This window comes from Monopterus albus, unplaced genomic scaffold (genome assembly GCF_001952655.1).
Source record: "Monopterus albus unplaced genomic scaffold, M_albus_1.0 scaffold464.1, whole genome shotgun sequence".
Taxonomy (NCBI): domain Eukaryota; kingdom Metazoa; phylum Chordata; class Actinopteri; order Synbranchiformes; family Synbranchidae; genus Monopterus; species Monopterus albus.
The window spans coordinates 123,633-147,109 of NW_018128344.1; the positions used below are offsets into that span (position 1 = coordinate 123,633).

Genomic DNA, 23,477 nt, shown 5'->3' on the forward strand with positions numbered 1-23,477 from the left:
TGCATGAAGGTGCACACCAAGAGCCTGGGAAGAGGTTAAATGGTTTTCAAAACAAATTTGATTCATCACATCTTTGGAACTTTTTTTTTTACTGCCAGTAACTACAGCACAGCTTCTCACTATGATGACGGACCTATACTGAAATTTCTGTTCTGAGAATAACATATATAATCATTAATGTATGACGTCATTGTGTAGTAACTTGAAAGCAGACACTAGAAAGGTGAATAGCAAATGCTCCTTTCAACTATTTCCAGTAAATGGAACAAAAATTAAGCATAGTTAGATAGTGGAGTAAAAAGAATCCACAATGTGGACATCAAATAAACAATTTCTTAACTGGAACAGCTCTCAATCTGTTTAAGATACACTACAACTGTATAATATAATGTATAAATGCATAGGCAATCATGAAAATGGAGGTGTCGGGTTGCAAGGCTCATTATAATCCGCCCATGCAATATCATCATTCTTAACATTGTAAGGATCTCTTAAAGGGGTTAAGTTGTTAGATACTCCACAAGTCTCCAACACAATTTACAGTCATTGCACCAGTAAAATCCTTCATTTATTTATTTCAACTGGTGCTTTCTTTAATGTTGCTATAATAAGCAAGAAGATCAATGTAAGCCAATAATAGAAGGGATTCCTCTATGGCCAACTATTCTGCTGATGCTTTTGCAGACTGATCATTGAAACCGGGCTCCAGGGTGAATAGGAGAAACACCTCAGCCAAGCTAAAATTGTACTTTCCTCTGAGGTGACAGCTGACTGCACCCTCTCTGGCTCAGGTTTTTATTTTAAAAGTCCACAGCTAGACCCCTGGATGGGGTAGACAGTTGAAACAGCTCTTCTGTCATCAGTCTAATGGCTAACATTTAGAAATTGTGGTTGCTAAAATTAATTAGACCGTTGCTCTTTTTGTATTGTTGTGGGACTTTCTCTGCCTTGTAAGCACTGCTGCTGCTCATCCTTTCCAAGCAACATGCTGAGGCTAGTAAGCTCAGCTAAACAGGCAAATGGAATCTATTTTTGCCAGTGCCATGCACAGCCAACAATATGGAGCCTACTGTCACATGCGGTGTCTTCTCAGAGGAGGGTGCACACAGGCTGCCAGGACACTAAAGTTAGTAATAAAAAAGGTGGTAGATCACATTTAATCAAAGGACGCCCTTCTTAAACTATCAAACCATTTAGCTAGATGTATATAACCTTCTTAGCATCTGTGCTCCTCTTTTTCACAACTGCAAAACTCAAATTTCACTGTTTACAATCGTCAGCTAAGAATTCCCAACAGCCTCTTCTGCCAGCTACACCATTTATACATATACTTCTATTTTATGCTTTTCACCACCTTCATATTTTTTCACTTTCTCCCTTTTCTCACACCATCTAAGCCTGGCTTATTTTAGGTGTTGCCGCTCTGAGTCTAATGAAATCAACTAAAACATCACAACTGCAGGCCATGCCTTCCAGAGGCTGCTCGCATTATGAGTAATTAATCTGAAAGTGCTATGATTAATCCTGCTACTTCACCCCCTGGGGCCAGACTGTGAAAAATCTTCCCTCACAGATTTAGGCTTCTTAAGTCTTTAAAATGCTGTGCACGTCTTCTCACATCATGTCATTTGTGAGTTTGCGTAAACCTGTGACTTGTGATTTTTCTATCTCGAAATTTAAAAACTATTTCATCACAGATTGCTTCAGTATATGTATATTATTCCATATATGCAAAATAATGTGATTATGTAAATGTGTGGAGATCTGCAAAACTGCTCTATGAGTAGGGGAAAAAAGTTTAAAATAACCCAGAGGAAAATATAAAAATGCAAATCAAAGGCTTATTGGACTGGAACTGCAGAAATAGCAGATATATGACAGTCAATCCATTTTCAAAATCCAATGGAGGTTTAATGGAATTAATTTAAGAATAAACTTATCAAATGTTGAATGCATATTCAATGTATATCCTAGGAAAAGCTGTGTAGGATGCCCAACTTATTAAATAAGTGATGGCAACACATGGTTTCAGTTGCCCAGCCTCCCACTTCTTGTAGTCCAGAAAGCATGGCTTTAATTGTGCTGTGCAACCCTCACATGAACTGATTAATGCTAGCCTTTCATTGTAGACAGCTCTCACCAAGATACCATCGCTGCCTAGAGAGATGTTTGTATATGCTGGAGTGGCTGACAGACTAAGTTGCTAGCTATAAATCATCCCACTTCAACTTCTCATACCTCACGGTTACTGGAAATTAAATACCAGTTTGATTTGGAAATGACTGTGTGTTAGAAAGAATTTTAAATAACTAATTTGTCACGATTGTCCTTATGTTGGCTGTGTAAAACGAAGAACAACTGAAGCTTTGGCATTCAAAATAAAACCGACTCTTCTGTTGACGTCATCAGAGGATTATTCTCTGTGTTTGTCAGCGTGTTTCCACACCAAAACATATATAGAAGAGGTTATTTATAAAGGCTTGGCGTCTCCTTTTGACTCGGATTGGATGGATGTGACAATGTTTGAATTAGTTTGTGTTCAAAATACCAGCAGATGAATGTCTACGTGCTGTTAGGGCACTTGCCGTTCCAGAGTGTTATGCACTCACCCCTCCTCTGTTCTTTTTGTTCAATCAGCCTCGCTCCCCACAAGCTCCACCCCACCCCCCTCCCCTGCTTGAGTAATGGCCTGCGTCGACTTCTTGTCACTATGAGAGGTGGTGCTGCATGGCCTGCCTCTGTCCTCCTGTTTCTATGCGTGTCTTTTCAACCGACTAGGCAATCCCAACGGATATCTCTATCGACCATGATTTAGCTGATATAGCTGCAGTCTCTCTTCCTCTCCCTTTATACACACACACACCATATTTGGCTCCATCTCCTCTCCCTCCCGTCCCTCACCGCTTTGTTTCTGTATTTCTGATAATGCGTTCATCCTCTTGTGTGTCGGTATATTTTAACTCATCTTCCCATCACATTTTTCCCGCCTCATAAACCCAAGCAGCTCAGAAAGTCAGCTCGGAATACCTCTGAACTCAGATCAGTCATAGCTAGAAACAAGTTCTGCATGGTTAAGCAGCATGAGAGCAGAGAGCAACTGAGCTCTGTAACAGAGGAGTGACTTGTATACAGATATGAGGTGAGCACACCAGGCATATGGAATAGAGCCAGTGCATATGGACCGTAAAAACAGCAACACTTGGAAAAGAGAGGATTGAGATGAAATTTTAACACAACCTCTGGATTTCTTCAAAATCAATTACATACAATGGCCTATATAGCTTCCTCAGCCTAAGGCAGCGAGCTGGACCGTATCACTGTGACAGCTATTTGTGTTTCTATCATTTGTGCCAGTTGTAGCTCTCAAATCTATATGTTAAGAGCATGTCCATACCAGTACCCTCGTGTTCATTCTGTAACAGCTCAGACGGCTCACCTAAATCAGGCTCCTCCTCTGCAGTATGATTCCTATGTGTTACTGCCAGGACCTGCAAACCAGTGTGCTGTAGCATTCATTTATTCACACAAACCATTTTCTTGCTTCACTGTTTCCCTGGGTGTTTCTGCTGTGGCTGCCTGTTTTCTCTTTCGCTCTCTTCCTGTCTCTCCCTCCCTCCTGCTATCGCTCACCCACCCTTTCCCTCATTTGCTCACAGACTCTCTTTCTCAGACGCACACACACGACACAAACACACACACACGCTGTGCCTCACTGAATCACAGCCTCTGACTACAGTATGCCTTTAGAAGAGCTCCTTTATTCCGTGTTCATTAGACCACAATTCCAAGCCAAAGATTTTTTTTGCCGGGGTTCAGGCTGTCCTGGAATTTCACCCATCCAGGATTAATTATGATACAACGATGCTCTTTAATTAGCATAATTTTTGCTGCAGAAGCCCAAGGCAACATCTCAGTCTCTGCCATCCAAGGCATCTCATTTGAGGAGAATCACCTGCCCTCCTCCAGAGACCGACACATGTAGCTGTTATGTTAATCATCCTCACTCTGAGGCAGTACAGCAGATCTGCATGAGGAAACAGGAGAGGATAAAGGAAAACGAAGCAGCAGTGAGGGGAATGCAGCAGTAGTCTTTACTGCAAGAGACTGAGCAGGTGAAGCGCGAGACAAGGATCATACGTTCATTTGAAATCGAAACACTTTTGGAAATCTCTGTCATACCAGAGGTTACCTTTTGCTGGATATGCTGCGTCTGGGATTGAGTGAATGAGGAGATGCTGAGAAATTATTTATTTATTTTCTGGATTTTCTCTGTGCCGCTGCAGATACTGCTCCCCCTCTCCCCTCTCTTCTCTCTCTCTCCTCACCTCCCTATCTCAGAAAAGCACTGGTTCCTGCATCACCCTTCATCACTACATCTTCACTTGTGCATATTTTTATTTCCTTGTCCTTTTTTTTGCTTAATGAAATGATCCATTTTCCCACAGAAGCGTGTTATGTCTTCTACTGCGGTGGAGGGGCACTGTTCTTAGTGGGCAGGCTCAGCTGCCCTCAAGCTGTACCTGTGGGCGATGGAGACTCTAATCAGAATTCTTGTCACATGAAGCTCTGTCCTGACACTTTTTATGCCTAAATATCATGGTTGAGCTACATGCCTGTTTGAAATTGCAGTTGGATTTATCTCCATTCTTTATTTGGATGTGTATCTTTTCTCTTCTGCGCAGTAGACATCTTGTCAAGGCGAAATGTTAACCAAAAACAGATAAGTTGGTTGTTCTTCAGTTTGATCTACAACAGCGTTAATTGGATTTTGACTGCTTTCTTGAAATGCATTTTTGGTTATTTTTCTCACAAATTTAAAGGATTTTTTTCCATCATCACTAACGGGATCATGAAACAAATGGGCCCAAATTGTCACTGAGATGCTCTGTGGTCTTCAAGTTGGACTGTCAGAAGCCAAAACTTGGCTGAGTTGTCTGTCCTGGGCCCATGTGGACCTAACATACATGGGTAGATTCTTAACAACCGTCCCTGCGCTCGGACATTTGAGCAGCTGGTTGCACTTTAGCCTAGGCATGGGCTTAGGTTATTGCTCAAGACTAGTCTTCTGGTTTGCTTTGCTTACTGTACTCCCCATCCAAACTGGAACAGCACGTGTGTCTTCTAGTCTCAGTACCACGCACCATGTCCATCATTTCCACAATAAGCATGGCACCGTTCCTATTGCCATCAACAGGATGCCTTTTCTTACCAGAGGGGGCCATGGTAAGAAGTATTCCTTCAACACTCTCAGCTTGCTGTTTGCTGCCTCACTAATGCATTATCAGTGTCAGGGATCATGAATTATCAAAATTAGAAATGAGTACTCTTCACCTGCATGTGTAGGTCATGTAAAACAGGCTTCGTTTTGTTCTTGTATATTAGCGTCACCATTTGTGGCTCTGTTGCGAGGTACAGTGTGAACAAGATGCTTCACTAACTATGGATGTGCTGCAGCCTCTATGCATCATTAAGCCCCTTTATTGACACAACAGAGTCGGTACTGGTTGGCCTTTTCAAGATGCTCCAGCATTTGAAGAGCTGTTTGTTATACTAGAAATACATATTACTGGTGTTATGAGTCATCATTGTAAATCTCTTTATCTTTCTATATGAGGTTGATGTTTGTATAAACAGTGTAATGCACTCAGTGATGGAGCCTTTTTTTGTCAAAGGTGATTACTACAGTACAGTGTACTGTAATTAGTTCCACATAACATGTATAAAGTGATTATATGTAGAAAGAAATAAACTACAGGCTATATTGTTTTTTTCTTGAACTTAACAAATCTTGATAATTGTTCTATATTTTTAGTTTCTCCATGTTTATATGAAATCATTCTTTCTAAACTGTCCTATGTTGTGCAATTTTATAGTGTAAGTTGGAGTCTAAGTTAGAGTCTAACTTGTGTTCACCTGAAGGATATTAACTATTGACCTGTCCTCAACAATTTCTATCAGATTGGCTACGCTACTTAAACTGGCTTCTTCAAAGCACTGACACCAAAGTCTTTTCTCCCTTTTATATCACACTGAAATTTTTGTCCTAAGACTCACTTTTATGTCCCATAAAAAGATGTCCAATGGATTTGTAGTGTCTTCACTGCAGCAGTTTTGTCATTTGCAAAGGGACAAAAAAAAAAATGTGATGAATTACATCTGTGCTATTATAAGCATATCATTCTGGACCAGGCTTTTACAGGCACGGCACAGCCTATGATCAAACAGGCCTATAAAAACACTTCAAAGACCTCACTGATAAATTTTCAATTACCTCTATTGTAGATTTTGTGCTGTAGGTTGTTCTGAAGTGTGTGCTTTAGACCAAGAAATTCAATTTACTGTAGCCTAAATGATACTGACAGCACTTAGGATTTACATGTCATGTCCACAAAGCCATAACGTACAAAGCAGAATCCATATGTGGGTATTAACATTGACTGGCATAATATTCACTGAAGTGCTGAGTTATACTGTACAACCGTTATCACAGAATCTTGGACACTTGCTTTAATCTGTCAGGTGTGTGTGTGTGTGTGTGTGTGTGTGTGTGTGTGTGTGTGTGTGTGTGTGTGTGTGTGTGTGTGTGGCGCCTTGTCTACATAGCCTTGTTTATATATACTTGTGGGGGTGGAACACTGGGAGCACACTGCTTTGCTGGAACCTGAGGCTGAGCCCCTGTGACTAATTCGTTGAATTTTACAAAAGTGACAAGGTGCTAAGGTTAAAGCAAGTGTCGGCATTGGTTAAGTGTTAGGGGAAGAGTTAATGTTAGGCAAGTAGTGGTTCTGGTTAAGCTAAGAGTAAGTCTCCTGGAAATGAATGTAAGTCTATGTACGAACCCTGTAATTGACAACCGCAAGGCTGTGTGTGTGTGTGTGTGTGTATGTGTGTGTGTCTGGACGCCCCTGGGCTATGGCTATTATAGCTATTGCCCCTGGGCTATGGCTATTACAGCTATTTATAGGCTATCTGCCCTGCTGCAATAGCTCACACTCCTCATCCTAACCACAGGTTACTGTATGTATTGTCACAGTATAGTGGTTATGGTATAGTGGTTACAGTATGTGGCGAGTTTTCATTTGATTACATTAAAAAAATGTTTTGAATTCAGGTCATAGAACAGCATGAAGTAGAAAGCTAAATGAAAGGTGATTTGCCACTGAAATAGCAGTTAACCAGAGGCATTCAAGAGGCATTCAAGTTGCAAAATAATACAGTATTTTAGGCTTGCTACAGTCAGTTGATCAATTAGGTAACTAACAGATAATCTGCAGCAATTTCTGTTGTGTTGAAGTAATTTTAAAGTAACCTTAAGCAAAAGCACCAAACATTCTCTGGTCCAAGTTTCACTGTATTTCACTTTTATCTTAGTTATATTTCAAAGTAATCTTTTCGCTTATGGCCACAAGTTGGTGCATATGAATCAGCAACAAATATTATAACGTGTATATTCATACCATCTATTGAAAGAGGCCCTAGTTTGCATTTCACCATTTCAAGATGTTCATTATCAACCCAGTCTCACAGCTAAATGTATAACAGCTACATTGGTCCATAACACAAAATGTACAGCTCTCACAATATCACTTTGAAAACTGTGACACTGCAACGTTTTTCTTAATCAAAAATTGCAACGGAAAGTACATTGAAACCAAAAGTATGGTTATGGTTATGGTTAGGCACAGAAACTACACTACATGGTTAAGTTTAAGCAGACAAGCTACATGGTTAAGGTTAGAAAAAGGCCCTGGGGTTGGTTAAAACACAACGTCGGACACAGGACAACCACTACCTTCTAGTGTTTTAAAGTTCCAAACCGTACGCCTTCAATGGACACTATATGTTGGTTTTCTTATCCACAGTTGGTGGCAGTAATGCATCACTTTCTTGTTTGACAACCACCATAAAAGACCAAAAAGAAGACTATGAAGACGGACACTTGGCTGCAATACCACAAATGTTGCCATGTCACAATTTTAAAGCCGTTCTTGAGACACTAGTATGTTTTATGCTGTGGACCAGTGTAGCTGTTATACATTTTGCAGTTAGACTGGACTATCATAGTTCAAAATAGCTTCAATAACAATAAACAATAAATCAAGATAATTGCTTCAAAATTCTACATTGACATCATTTCAAATTCAGCATTTCTTCTTTTTATACTTCTAGTCTCTGGTGGTGTATCACAAAATATAAGGACATAATTAAGAATGTTAACACACCAACCGAAGAGTTTCTGATATCAAGAGAAACTGAATCCCAACTTGAGACGTACACTGTACTGTAACTTATGAGCTTACTCTCCACCGCAGTTCATTTCTCGACCCTGCAGCGCCATGATAACGGGGGGTTTATACGAGGTGTTTTTAAAATTTTGTGTAACCATCCTAAGCACAGTGTTGTTTCAAAGCAGTGTTTTGTTAAACTAACCCCCAAACCTCTACACTTTGACAGAGCTAGCTAATGCTGTGACCCTTGTGTACTCTCAACTGGAATGCAAGAAAGATTGCACTCTAGCTGACCCTTCACCGTGCTCCCCACACACCCAGATGTTCAGTATCCTCAGTGAAAATCTGATGCACTTCATCCTCCAGGGCCATCGTGTTGGTATAAGAACTGTCTGACTGTGGCAGGCAAAAAAAAAAAAAAAAAAAGCAGCTAATGCTTTGGGAGAGAGAGCTCAAATGGACGAAATGGTTTCATGAGTTTCTTTCAGTGATGATATCTTTGAGCACAATTCAATATTCAAAGGCTGGATTTTAAAGCATGTTAAAATCTCAAATAGGCTTGTCTGGAGTCTCACTGGAGTCTCACTGGAGTCTCACTGGAGTCTCACTAGAGTCTGACGTAATACAGTCTTTACAAGAGCTGCAGCGGGGGAAGTGAAGGGATGGGGGCATCATACGGTCTAGAGAGGGCTCAGGTTCCTCCAGGTCACATAATACATTACCCTCAAGGATGATGAGCACAGTCTTGCATACAATCATACATATACACACAAGCAATTTAACAAAAGATCTCTCCCACTGCATGTTTTGTCCAAATGCTCCTAGTGAATTTTATAACTGATACTGTTATATTGTCGTCACTGTTCTGTAACCAAAAACAAATATGCCAGTTGCCCTTGTCATTCTGAGTATTTTTTATTTTTTTGTTGCAAGATTGAGGGTGAAACAAGTGGACAAGGCAGAGGATTGCATGTAAACAAAGACCAAGGTAACTACTGCTCTGCTCTAGATCTGCAGCAAAGCAGAACAGGCATGAGAATGAAAACGTGAACTGAGGACAAGAAAGTGTTTGCTGTGTAAGATAAGCTGAGAGATAAAAGAAAAGCAAAGGCTGTATTGGCAGCAAAATTACTTTCACACATAGTGTTATAGTTGTATGTACTTATGAATTTCTGTGTACAGTACTTTCAATGCAATTGCATAGGGTATAAAAAGTCTATAAAAGAATATGAACCAGCAGAGATGAGATGTTGGAAAAGTCAAAACTAAGGATGTATTTGGAGACTATTGTGAAGAAATACACTAATAAATTCAAATTTAAAAGAATACTCCGCCATCTTATTATTGCACTCCAATAACACTGCCAGAGTCATGATGGACAGTTTTTAAAAAAAGCATCCAAATCGATGCAGCAGAACTAGAGATATTGTCTCCCTTATTGAGCACATCTTTCTCCCCTGTCAAAAACTGGTGCCTACATTATGCACAATGCAGTTTTACCACCAACACTTCAGTTGGAGATTTGGGTGTGTTATGCTGGTAGTGGCTACTGTAGCCCCAAACAGAGATGAGGAGTCAGCTACAGACTGATTCGCTCACCTCTTTTCCAGGATTTCCTGTGAATTCCTTGTGCATATGAAAGTTGTTTGAATCCAGCAGAAGAATGGCTGACTCTGCCAATACTGTACCAATGTAAAATGAGCTGTGCCATACTGATCACTAAATGCAAACATGTTGAATGCCTACTGCAGAAAAATGCCAACCAAAAATAGTATCAAAATGGGGTGTGATTTCATGAAAATGTTAATGTTTATAAATTTAAAAACAAAATGTTAAGCCATGTTAAACCCACTGACTGTATATACGATGGAAAGGGTATCCACACTTCCCCCGACTATGCAAAAATCTAGCCAAAATATCATGAGAACTGCAACCAGATTCTGCACAGTAGCGACTCAAAGTGGAGTGATAGCATCAGACCACCAATCAAAGGTGTAAGATCAACTGAAACACACCACTTTTATATTATTAAATAACTTACCAGAAAAATGACCACTCATACACACCACTCATACACACATTAGCATGATAATAGTGAGCAAAAACAACAGAAGTGGCCTCTGGGAAAAATTGATCTGATTTGTACTTTGAGTTTTTAGTGTGGCTCATGTCTCATCCACTAACATGGAGGAGGCAGGATTTACAGTATGACCTGTACTGCAGCCAGGCACCAGGCCTTTGTAACTTTTAGGAGGAATTGTTGATGCAGTATTCCAGAATTGCATTTTGAATTGAAACAGTTTCACCGTGACCCAAATCATCTGAGAGTAGAGTGGGAGAAAACCTTAACATTATTATAGAAGAATGGGATCATTTGAGGCACTCTGAGCTGCAGACGTTCAATTTGAGAACTGACAGCCTGGATACATCTTGCTGATAGGAACAGATACAGCAGTTCAGCCATAACACAGCTGAAGTCTGCATGCGCAGTATTTAAGATTTATAATTCATAAAATTAATAAGTTGTTTTCAATATGGCCTTCAATCATCAATTCAAATTCACTTGATTTTATTTGTTTGATTCCTAAAAGACTGTTTTCACTGTACTATATATATGATGCCATGTTCTAACCTGAACACCATATTTTAACTTGAAAACCATATGGCTGCTCCATCAGGCTTTAGGCCGCACTATTTATTTTCATCATTTCGCTGAGATGTATTTAATAGACCATGGAAGATGTATGCCTCAGATGACATCAGTCAGATGACAAACTCAGTCTTAATCTCTCCCCATAACTCTCCCTTTCTAAAAAAACTGCTCACAGTTTGGAGATTTATGCAAGTTTATCTTTTTAATCAATCAGCTTTGTTTTCCCTGTTAGTGCCCTTGTTGCCCTACACAAGCTGTCTTTACCTAATGCCTCCACATCATACAGTATACGGTTGTGCACTTGGACACTTGTCATTTAGTCCTTCTGGAAGCTGGCAGTTCATTCAGAAACATTTATTAACTGTGAAAAACAGCCACACTGTGAATACAGTAAATATACATATACTGTTCGTTGTCAGTGGGGTTCTCCACAAAGGGTTTAAATGGCTGTTCAAATACTGTATGAGCAATTCAACGTTCCACTGCTTTGTGTTCATAATATTTCAGTTGATCCTAGTTGCCTTTGGAATGATTCATGGTGATAGTTTTCAGCCTTAAAAGTCATGATTAGTAACATTATGAGAGCTAATAATCACTCGCCACATGAATTCTCTAGTTCTCTCTGACAGCAAGCTCAGGGGAAGCATTTAAGCCTTTTCATATCTAAAATGTTATGCGAATTGCAAATTATCACCAGCATCTCAGTGTATTTTGCAAGTCCTATGAGCATGTTGCCTCGTCTCTTGTGTGTTCAGCTGGCTGAGACCACAAATGAAAAGGACAGGATGTTTGAGTGGGTAGGACTGCGTCTTGGCACAAACAAACAATCCATATGGTTACTTTTTGTGTGTGTGCAAAGAACCACTGAGACATGACGGTCAATCATAGTTAAGTTATAGAAATTTTGGGAGCTTCACTGACCCCATTCCATGCCTGTAAAAAGCAGAGTAATCTATAATATCACTCCATGATTCTGCTGACTTCTGCAATGTATTAAACCAGCATAAGGGCTTTATTATGCTTAGAACTGAATATATACCGACTGTGCCATCACACCTACGATATAATAGCCTATTCATGTATAATGGACGACACCAGGAGCATTAAACTACCTGTGTACAGTATCAACAATTATGAGGCTTCCAACTTATAATGATGTGATATACAGCACGTACTGTATTTTGCATACCATTCTGCTATACCTGCTATTCAAGCAGAGCACTCCCATGAGACTGGACAGAGAGAGGAGAGCTGCTTCAACGGTTAGAATTCTAAGGTTTACACTAATAATCTTAACAAGTTCGATTTCTTGCCTGCTTTATCTGATGCAGGTCTACCACAGAGAAAAGAGAAGAAATAAGGGAAGACAGAACAGGGAGACAGCAAGGTGTAATAAAATACTTTAACATAACACTCCTGTTGGAGTTACTGCGATCTATAAACAGATACTTCCATGTTTTCCAGCATGCAGGTGCATTAGTATTGCATGTGTTTTGGTGCACGTTACAGGATTGCATGTTACTCTTTATTCACTCTTTGGCTTGATCCCACATAACTACATAAAAACTTTAAACTGTTTTAATGAGGCTTTTCTTCCTGCAACCTCCAGTATCTTGTACTTGGCCCTTAGTCATTAAAAGTCAGGATCTTTTCCATTAGCCCTTATAATGTGTGGGATGGATGGATGGATGGCGTCAGGGAGGGTGAAAAGAAAAGAAAAAAAGGTGAATAAACAAATATTAAAGACAAGGAGTGTACTGATTAGTTTTCCATATTTAATAACTCAAATGCACATTCTTTTGCTGAAAGCTGCTTTTTAAATAGTTTTATTTAATGTCAAAATGCTTTTCTTACCACATTCCCAAGTGTAATGTGTGTATTGATCTACCAAATGCATATAAAATGTATCCTTTCAAATTGGTATTCAGTGCTATATTGCATCATGTTATCCCCTTCAACAAACAGAACTGATGTAAAGTGTGATGTTTGTTGGGATTGTTAACATTTTATTGGATTGGATTGTGCCATTTGGAACATTATATGATATGCACAAAGGTAATTGTAGTAATATTTGGTGCAGAGGTGTTGTATTTAAATTTTTTTGATTATGATGACATTGTGCAAATTGTGTATGAGTATAGTCTGTACTGCACAAAAGTAGTAAGTAAATGTGTAAAAATAAATGCACCAGAAATTAAAGTGATTTCACCGAGCAGACGTGAGGACTGACAAGAGGCTAAATGTAGATAACGTTCACTGGATGGAAAAAAAACTAATAACTCGGTGACACTGTGTCAAATGTGAGTGAGTCATTTCCCTTACATTAATTAAGATTAAGAACCCGTTTGGTTTGAAACAAACACTGTCAGAGAACCTGCACTGTAATTAAATTCAGTCAGAACAAGGTGTTTTGAAGCTTTGGAGTAAGTGTTCAGTGTTAAGAAAACATTCACCTAGCAGTTAATCCCTGTCAGTAAGAAACCTTTGTGCTGAGTGCCCATTAAGAGTACTCAAGTCTTCGCACATGACTGAAATTGAGGCTACAAGTTGGTCTCATGCATTTTCCTGTGCTTCACAAGACATTCAGGTAGTTGTAAAAACAATACTTCAAGTGTCAGGTGTTAAACAAGACCAGAATATATTTGTGCTGTACCATCAAAGATAATTATAATTTCTGTTGTACTCTCTTTATGACATTATGTCTATTTACACTCAGCACCTGCAATCCTAAATCATCAAAAAGAACACTGTCCCCCTGAGAAAACTCAGACTTAATCTTAGATTTTACTTCAATTTAACTCATTTCACATTTGCATGGACTATATGAAATGGACTGTAGTGCTGTTCTTGATTTCTTCACTCAAATGAAATGAGAAAAAATGTGAAAATGTATATTTAATGAACTATCTCTGTTGTCTGCAAGGTTAGGAATAAATCATATAATATCATGAAGAGGTGTCTGATTTACCTACAAATCATCAAATAGATTTCAGCACATGGCTGTGTGGATTTTCTCAAATATCTCAGAAACTCTAATAACACTTGTCAATTATAAATGAATACAATTATGCCTCATTCATCTCAAGGAGAAAGAAATGTTTCTGAGAGGAGATGAATAACTTGAATCATAAAAGTTTAAGCACCTGCTAGGAAACTGTATGAGCAGGTGGATGAATTTTAATCATGTTTTAATAAATGCTCATTAACTTCTTCATATTGTATTGAATTAGTCAGTAAATGCTAATATTATTTTTGCATATTTGGCTAAATCAGAAGGACTGTAAAAAAAAAAGGGGGGGGGTATAAAACATTTTCAAAGAGAATACCCAGACTAGCATGTGTATCAGCAGCAACAAGAGTACAAGGTCAAAATATGTAAACAAGTCTGGGCACCCTCATAAATATAAAGCATATGTACAAAATAGTGTGAGAAGGTGATATATGTACATAGATGATGTTTGACAGAGAGATGAAGTATTAGATGAAAAGACTACACGAATGATTGGTGGTAAATGATACATCACAAAAAACTCAAGTACCTCATCCTGATTTTGGATGACATAACCTTCAAGAGGCTTACATGCTCACTGACCAGGCAAGAAAACCTTTGGTGCTGTGCATGATGAATAATGTGAAAATCTGTGTAAAATGCACACGCACGCATAGCTGTAGACATCCTGGATTATGTGCTGTTTTACTATATGTGTGAGCTCACTGTAGAGCGAAGCTATGCCAACCTGAGGTGCACATTTTGGCTGTCCACAGTGTTGAATGCACCCTTGGTGATCCAGAGAGCTATGTGGAGAACATGTGTTGCCATTAGTTAACATCTGGGAATATAATGTTTCATCATGCTTTGTAAATTTGGTTGCTGTGATTTAAGAGTGAGGCAGACTTCTTTAATAAACACTTCTTCCTTCTTTCTATCTACTGTGTAGTTTTGAAAAAATGAAAGTGCAGTGCGGTGGAGGGGCTGTGGACAGATGAGAGGTGCAATCAAAGACTCATTTTCAAACTGGGTATGGTAGTTGTCCATGAAAACGACTGTATCTCCAACTGAACAGCAACTGATCCTTTTAACAAGAGTACAGGCTAATCCAGGTTTAGTCAGATAGACACCGGAATAAAGCACCGTTACTGTAAATACTGCTGGTGTTCTTCTGAGAGAAGATACTCTGTAACAACTGACCGCTGTTTGTTTCTTTCTGTTCCCCTTTCTGTCACTGTTTTCAGCTGGGACCACATATATTTTTGGAAAAGGAGGGGCTCTCATCACATTCACCTGGGCTCCCAATGAGCGGCCGAGCACCCGAGCTGACCGGTTAGCTGTGGGCTTTAGCACTCAGCAGAAGGATGCTATCTTGGTGCGAGTGGAGAGCACCCATGGGCTCGGAGACTATCTTCAACTACACATAGTAAGGATGGGAAACAGATTTTGGGGCTTAAAGCATAAATGTCACAAAGCACCAGAAGACAGGCGGTTTATCACGCTGCTGCGATGGTTGAAAAATACTTAAAGGGGATTAAAGCTCAAATATGTTGTTTATATGATCTAAGGTAATGCTATGAATATTTGTGCACATTCCTTTTGTGATTTCCAGATTTTACCTTTCAAAAAAGTTTTCTTTAGATTTATCAACAAGACAAGAGCAAACTGTAGAATAAGTCACAAATTGTCCTTGATAGGATTTAAGGTCATTCCTTATGTGTTATTTAATGTTTTACTCTGAGTATGGACCTAACGATGAATTATAATGTATTTATGATTATAAAGGCACTGTCTATTAAAAACAAGAACACACACACACACACACAAAATCCTTAGATCTTTAATGAAAATTATGACAATGTGAAGAGGGCAGCTAATTGGAAAAGTGGAAATTGTCCACTCTGTCTGTAAAAACACGATAAAGTTTTGATTATGTAGGAAATGAGAGAGCAAGTAATAAGATGAAAAAAGAGTACACCATCAAAAAAGGCACATCTTCAAATGATATCAGGATGACTCTGGAGCTCGTCGGGAAAGTACACCTGAGACTAGAGTGTCATACAAGCATTTCCAGTAGCAATTGGAGGAATATAGTAGCCACAGCAAGTAGATATAAATATCCCTGAGAAGGGGAGAAAAATGTAACGGTGACAGAATTTATCCAAAGATTTATCAAAGACATTGCTGGTAAATAATTGTGTACTACTACTTAAATGAAATTAAAAACAAAAAAGACTCAAATAAATCTTACTTTTAAAATAAAGTTTTAACTTTGCTGCACGGTTATTCTAACATCAGGCTATTTGTCACAGCTTGTGTGATTCAAAGATTAATGTCATCCGAGTTCAAATCTTGACATAAAATTGGATCAAGTAAATTATGACCTCAGGAAGAAGCTACAATAGAGCATAGTCAGCAGAGTAAGAAATATTTACTGCTGATAAACACATGTATCTGTTGCTGGTACCGGGGGACTCCTCAGCAGCTGCCAGCACCTGGGTCTTTTCTAAAGGGAAATCAGTCTTTTTTAGCATGTAGCCGTCGGGCAGATGTGCTATGATGAAAACGTCTGCGAGTGGTGTGCTAATTAAAATCACACCTGTTGTGAAAACACAGGACAAAAAGCACAACTTATTAGCACACAAAGCCTGATCTTGAATATTATATTAATTTCATAAATTGTTTTGAACCGACACTAAATGGTTTGAAAACCTCTTAAAAAGAAAACAAGCTCTAAATGTATTTTTGGTAAATCTAGTAACCTAGTAAGAGCATTCAGGGTATTAAATATAAAAAGTTGTGCAAGTACAATACATGGAAACATGGGAGAAGAGGAAAACCATTCATCCTATTGTAGTTATTTTAACGATTGAAAGCTGACTTCTTATCATTTATAGTGTCTTCCAGTCCATTCCAGTCCATAGACTGAGCAGAAGCTAATATCTAAAAGGTATTTAAAACCGTGGTGTTGTGTAGGAGTCATCGAGAACTTACTGTATTTGAACAAAATACCGTGTCTGTTTTGAGAGTGTAACTGCTGTACCTATCAGTCTCTAGACGTGTTTGCTAGAAAAATCCACCCCTGGACATTTTTATGCTGTCTCATTTCAATTGCATTTCCAGTTTTAAAAGCGTGAAACTGACCTTGCCAGCCACTGACTGTTGCTAAGTGAATGCAAAGACTGTTGCCTGCATGGCGAGCCGACTGATTTTTTTTTTTTTTCTAGCATCTGCCAAGTCCTTGCAACCTGACAGATTGCTTACTTTGACACCTTATTACAGCTCAGCAGAGGGGACTCAAAGAGCTCAGAGGGTGTTGAGGTTGTCTTTTTGCTTTCTCCAACCGAGCTTTGTAACATTGCACCTTATATTTTACAGAAACATAACTTGTTGTTTGTTGTAAATTATTTATGTATATTATTAATCCTCCATTTATCACACTTTGTCCCCTTCTTCTGCATGGCCATTGAAGATGAGGAAGACTATGAAAACTAGGTGAAAACAGAGAGAAGCAGTACACTGATCAAAATAATACTGGCCACAGGGGAGTGTTCAAAAATAGTAAAGGAAACAAATGATGTATGAGTTATATGTACTACAGGGATTTGCGGTTTTCAGACCTCACTTATAATCTTTTTTGGATATCACACGGTTTATTCAAAACTGCAATATGATGAACAGCAAAGTATGAAATAAAGGGGTCGTAATAACAGTAGGTGCCTGGAATGACTGCAACATTTTCATTGTGTTTGAAAAAAATCTTGATTAAAGATGGGGTTGTCATTCCTGGGAAAACCAGCAAGAGGAAGCTCAGATTTGAAAGTAGCCAACCGAAAAAAATCCCACCCTTTGGTTCTGACGTCTCTCCAAAGCTGCCACTCCAAAATACAGCACACACTGCTGACTACTACCTAAAGATTTCAAGAAAATACACTGCCCCCAAACAAAACAAAACCAATAATTACCTGTCCAGCAGAAACAGCATTGTTCAAAAGCCACACCAGTGTTAATTCTGGTTTTACATCTTGCACTTCTTTAATGTATGTAGGGCATTTAATGTATTCATTGCTTCTGAAATGAATTGCCAACAGTACCTCTAACAGATCTATTAGATGTGATTGTTGCAAATGTAGCATCTGATTGTCACCACTTTGTTATAACAGCTATTTCCAATCAGATAATTTCATACACAACAAAATAAACATTACTTACTTGTATAGAGAAGCTCCAAAAACCAGTAATTCTGTACAAAAGAAACAACCACCATATTCACTGGAGAGTATGCTGAAGAGGCTAATGCTGCTTTCAAATGGTCATGTTGTTAATCAGTGACTAAAAGATAAAATGAAAACAGAAGATTAATTGTGCAAAATAATAAAAATTAAAACCGTTGAAGAAGCAGCGCTACTATGGGAGAACTGGTCTAGATTGGCACTTCTCTTTAGCTGATTTTGATCATGACTCAAATGGGCAATTGCTCAAACAAGCTGACTTCTGAATAGAAAAGACTAATACTTTACAATACAGAACACGAAAACATGCGGTGTTAGTGAGGAACTTTTTAGGAGCAAGCTCATAATGAATGAATCTTGAATTGAAGTGTATAATGATGAGTTACAAGGGAACAGACTGGGAGATGCCATATTTACTGTATGAGAAAAGTCTTTCTCAATAAATGTTCTGCCTCATTCTGTCAGGGCCGCTCGGCGGTCTTTCTCTCCTCTGCTCTCTCTGTCCTGTGGGCTCTGCACCTCAGCTGTGTTGCATTCCAGTAATTAGTGACTGGTTTGTTGAGGCGCACAGCTGGGGTGCATCCCGAGGATTACCTGCTCCTTACTTATACCTCTGGCAGACGCTCCATCAGGGCCGGAACATTAGCTATGTACTGCGCAACCTAGATTGGGGTAGAATGCTACGCTGACAGACACTGTGCGTTTTGGCTTGACTCTACCACACTACATATGCGCTACACTACCCTATATGCAGACCGTACGTTCCCATGTTATGTTCTTTTGATACTTTGTGTTCTTTTTATTTACCTGTTACCGTCATGTTTTTCCCCCTAGCACCTGGGTCTGCAAACTTGAGTCCAACCTCAGTCCTCTCTCGCCCTCCTGGTGAGGGGGGCTACCATAACACGTTCTACTGAAACACTTCACACTAAACTGTGGATATTTTAGGAAGGCGCCATCAAAGGCAGAGTTCAACCCACCATCTTAGCATGTTAATCCACATGTTCCATACATGTTTGGATTTTTCATTTCGGATATATGATAGATAAGTGAGGTACACTTTTGATAATGCACGTGTGCTTAGGACATTATTACAATATATACAATCTAAATAATAAAGAACATTTAATTCTTTTTAAAGTTTTCCCAATAGACCTTGCTGCTGAAATAAATGTCACAGTAATAATTACATTTTAGATTTTAGATATTTTCAGGTAAAACTCATTTTAGAGAAAATAGGTGTTTGGATCATTTGGGAAATGTGTTCAAAGCAATTAGAAAACAGCTCCCACAACAGTTTATGGAGCAGTTTGAAACTGTTTTATTATTTATAGTTATCAGTTATTTTTATCCAGTAATCTCCTTTAAAAAGAAAATAATAGAAGCTTGTTTCACACTCAACTACAATTGGTTTCATTTAATACATTCCCTTTTATGTTCACCATGCACACCTCTAACTGTGCCGAGTATGATGAGGAGGGAAGATACTTTGTTATTTCTATGGGAAAGGAAACCTCTGAATTCCCAATAAAACTGATGCACACTTGTCTCTGAGGAGAAGCCTTCGGTAAAGAGTGGAGAGATACAGTATGTATCCAATACAGATAAAGACTTGGCTGGTAACAAACTGAGACAGACAGATATACCGGTCTTCTTAAAAGAATCATGATCTGCGCAGCCTGTACTCTGTTTAAAAATGTATCAGGTGGCAGTGGTGTCTCATCAGAGAAGATCGGTCACTGCCACAGCCCTTTTGGGTTTTCCCTTTCATCTCATCAAAGATAAATCCTTATAATAATATATCCTTTTAATAATCTATCCTTTTCCTCTCCAGTGAATTAGATTAGGCTGCAGCTCAGATGAGAAGTGAGATTCCACACAGAAAGCTCCAGTGGGAGCAGAGAGTACTTCAAGGATATATGCTTTCTCCAGCAGTTGATGTCAAAAGAGCTAGTAGGTGGGAGACTGTTTATGAGCCTGTCTAGCTTTATACACAAGCACATGGATATACAGTAAGTAGCCTCTTGTAAAAAGGAGAAAATCAACTGGAAAGGCCAACCTTTTGTCTTCTAAAACTGAGGAGTAGTAGTGTTGCTTTGCCAGCTGGAACTTTGGGGCTGTTTTATAATTGTGTTCTAAGACAAAGCAAAATACAAGTAGCTCTTTTGTGAAGCCCCCAGCAGACTTTCCCACCCTGGAGATGTTGTCGAGAGGAAACGGGCTGAATTTGGCCTGAGGCCACACTATCCTGTAGTTGCCTAATAATTACTCATTAGTTAGATTTTTTGGGATGAGTAATTAAACCCTGGACAACTGAATAGCTTTGCTTGTACATAATAAACGTGAACAAGGAATTCGAGAGATTTCTTACAATTTAGGGAATATAAATTATGTATATAAAGAGGTGATAAATGTGGTTTCTTTACATACTTTTGTGTAATTACACCTGACTAAATAGTTCTTTAACAGTAAGGTCTACCATTCTGCTGATTCCCACTAACCTAGAGTGGCAGTGGCTTTAATTAACTCAAGGTTCATAGTAGCATAGTAGAGTAACTGAGAGTGGATACTTGTCATAAAGGGGTTTCATCTTCTTTTTCACCAGTGTGAATTTAATTATCCAGTTGTAAATCGTGCATCATAAATCAGTGGCTCTAGTTGCCTCCTCCTTGGTTCAGAATTGAGAAAGGTTACAGTCCAAAGAGCCAAAGACCTGCTGCTGACCTTCAACATGAAGGCTGTGTTTGGAGATAGAGCTCCTTTACACAAAGTAATGTTGATTTTTCAAGCTTAAAACTATACTGTATTGACAGTTTATTAGGTACACCTAGCAGCTAAAGTAAATTCTACCGCCATAAAAGTGAGGCTAGGATAAATAAGAATAAGTAATGCAGTACAGTTCAAAAGCAGCACAAACTTCAGCAATGATCATCACGTTGAATCAGCACCTCTCTTACACAGTTTGAACAAAAACTGGAACTTATCACTTTCATGAAAGAGGGATTTTTTTATTGCAGGACCATTTGGATTAGACTGCATTAGTTTTCATTAGGCGTACCTAATAAAATGTCAACTGAGTCTACATTGATAATGAGACATTCAAGGTCTTTGAACACACACTTCTGTATTGGACACCAGCCATGTCAGCATTCAAATTTAAAATATTTCTAGAAGGGTTTTACATATGATTACATATTACACATTACATGATTACATATGATTAAAGGGTGAGGGCAAAGCTGTGAGGCAAAGCAGGCACCACAAAGTCAGGAAAAGAAGTAGCTCTGTATACACATTTCTGGTTTTTCAGTCAGTAATGTTTGTGCATATACAATGCATGGCCCGCTGTGGAAGACATTAACATCACCCCTATAAGGTCAGTAGATACTGTGCACATCATGTACCATGTAGGACCAGCAGTCTGCAGAATTTCATTTTACTAAAATACCACACCAGTCAATTTCACATCCTCTCCCCTCTCTGGTTAAGTACCATAGTGCAACCAACTGCCGGAGTCAAGGTTGTTTGAGTACACACCTACACACTCTTGGTCCTTGATAGTACACAGCTGAAAGACAAATGATATGAGGATAAATTATGTACATAACCTAAAATGAATTTATTTTATTATTATTATATAATGGTAATGAAGTTTTGCCTGAATGCGCAACATTCTCTTGTGCATGTGAGACACTAGGTCCTCAGCGCACAATCACTTGACTGTCAGTTAAATAAATAAGCAATTATGACCAAATGTTTTGTGTTTCCTGTTGTAAAGAATGACTTGGCAGCCACACTGTAGGATCTTTATGTTATTTATATTTACATCACAGTATCAAAAGTTACTGGAATCTAAAAGTAAAGTGCAACATCGTGCTTCTCTGTGTACAGCTGCAGAGTTGTGTACTGTTTATCACAGTGTCCCTTAAACCACATTAGTTACTTTGATCTTGAGTTGCATTTAGAAAGAAGGCGGCAAATGTACAAAGGCCAAGCAGACATAGAGACCCCACAATGTTTGTTTCCAGTTTTCTTATTAGTGCCACCCAAAGGCTGTGTTGAGAAGCAACTTTAACCTTTGAGGAAGGTTGGCAGTAAAAGGAAAAGACTGACAGGGAGAGAAGTTGGTCGGCCAAAAGAGAAGCAGCAGGATTCTGTTAGGAATGATCCACATCAGGAAACCTGAGTTGACTGCTGAATGGGCGTGCTGCCGATCCCTAAACATGCTGTCCATGTCACCAAAAATACACTTTTACCACTTAAACAAATTCTGACCCAACATCCCTGAAGTAGATGGAAGCTCATTTTGCACGCATTTAAAATGAGCATGATTTGTTTGGTGTGTCACGTTCGTTCTTTGCTTTTCACCTGCAGGATCAAGGAAAAATCAGTGTCATCTTCAATGTGGGGACAGATGATATCACCATCGATGAGCGTGCTGTCATAGTCAATGACGGCAAGTACCATGTTGTACGCTTCACACGCAGCGGTGGCAATGCCACTCTGCAGGTGGACAACCATCCAGTGATTGAGCGTTATCCACCAGGTAAGACTCATGGGACAAACTATGTGGTTATATGATACACACAGAGATGGCATGGAGCATCTGGATTGGAGAGAGATGATTGCATGTCTGCCTTTTAACCATAAACCTTTGAATGTGTGGTTGCAAAATGTGTTGTTTGCAAACAAATGTTTGGCAGAATACCCAGTGGCTAGATGGTGGCCACTTGGCATACAGCCCCATCTGATTTTTTATTTGCTCTTTTAAGTTGACACACATAAAACTGCACAGACAATACAGTTATCTGAAACTGATACATTTGCCTCAAGCTGCAAAGTATTTCTAACAAAGAAAGATTTTTTTTCTAATTCATATTGGCTTCATATTGAGTGGGCGAGGATGTAACAGGGGAGAACTTTTTTTAATCATATTTCCTCTTAAATTGGCTTTTGATGCATACATTAGGGATTAGGGTTAGTTAGGTTGTGCATATGTGAGCCAAGAGGGATTTTCTAGATGTTTCCAAAAGACTATTTAATACAGTATAAGCCTAATACGATATTTATTTATTTCTAGTTAATGTACCAACCTCTGTGTTGACTAACCAGAGTGAATATGCTGCTATTAATTCAGCTGATAAATTCTTGTTGACATATATAATTTTGTAGTGATGGTGCATAAATTTACATTCATCTGACCACTGGTGAACACTAGCAACTGCATGTAGAGGGCATCTTTTCACTTCAACACACTGATGGATTTAGATAAATGCAAACTCTGTTCTGTCAGCCATGTTTGGTGTCCAGGTAACTTAGAGATGGTGCCACATACAATACTGTACATAGGCATAGAAAGATAAATAATTTATTGA

General features: G+C 38.9%; 1 protein-coding gene across 6 annotated transcripts in view; it reads left to right on the forward strand.

Annotated features, from left to right (window-relative positions):
- LOC109952498 (neurexin-2-like) overlaps positions 1-23,477 on the forward strand; it is a 108,184-nt gene that overhangs the window by 74,984 nt on the left and 9,723 nt on the right. For 5 of the 6 annotated variants that reach the window (XM_020587602.1, XM_020587606.1, XM_020587605.1 and 2 more), the window contains 2 exons: positions 15,115-15,296; positions 22,477-22,648. In XM_020587602.1, the coding sequence (XP_020443258.1) occupies positions 15,115-15,296; positions 22,477-22,648 (354 nt within the window). Of the gene's footprint in view, positions 1-4,344; positions 5,224-15,114; positions 15,297-22,476; positions 22,649-23,477 lie in introns of those variants that run through there. The other variant, XM_020587608.1, reaches the window with a different exon arrangement.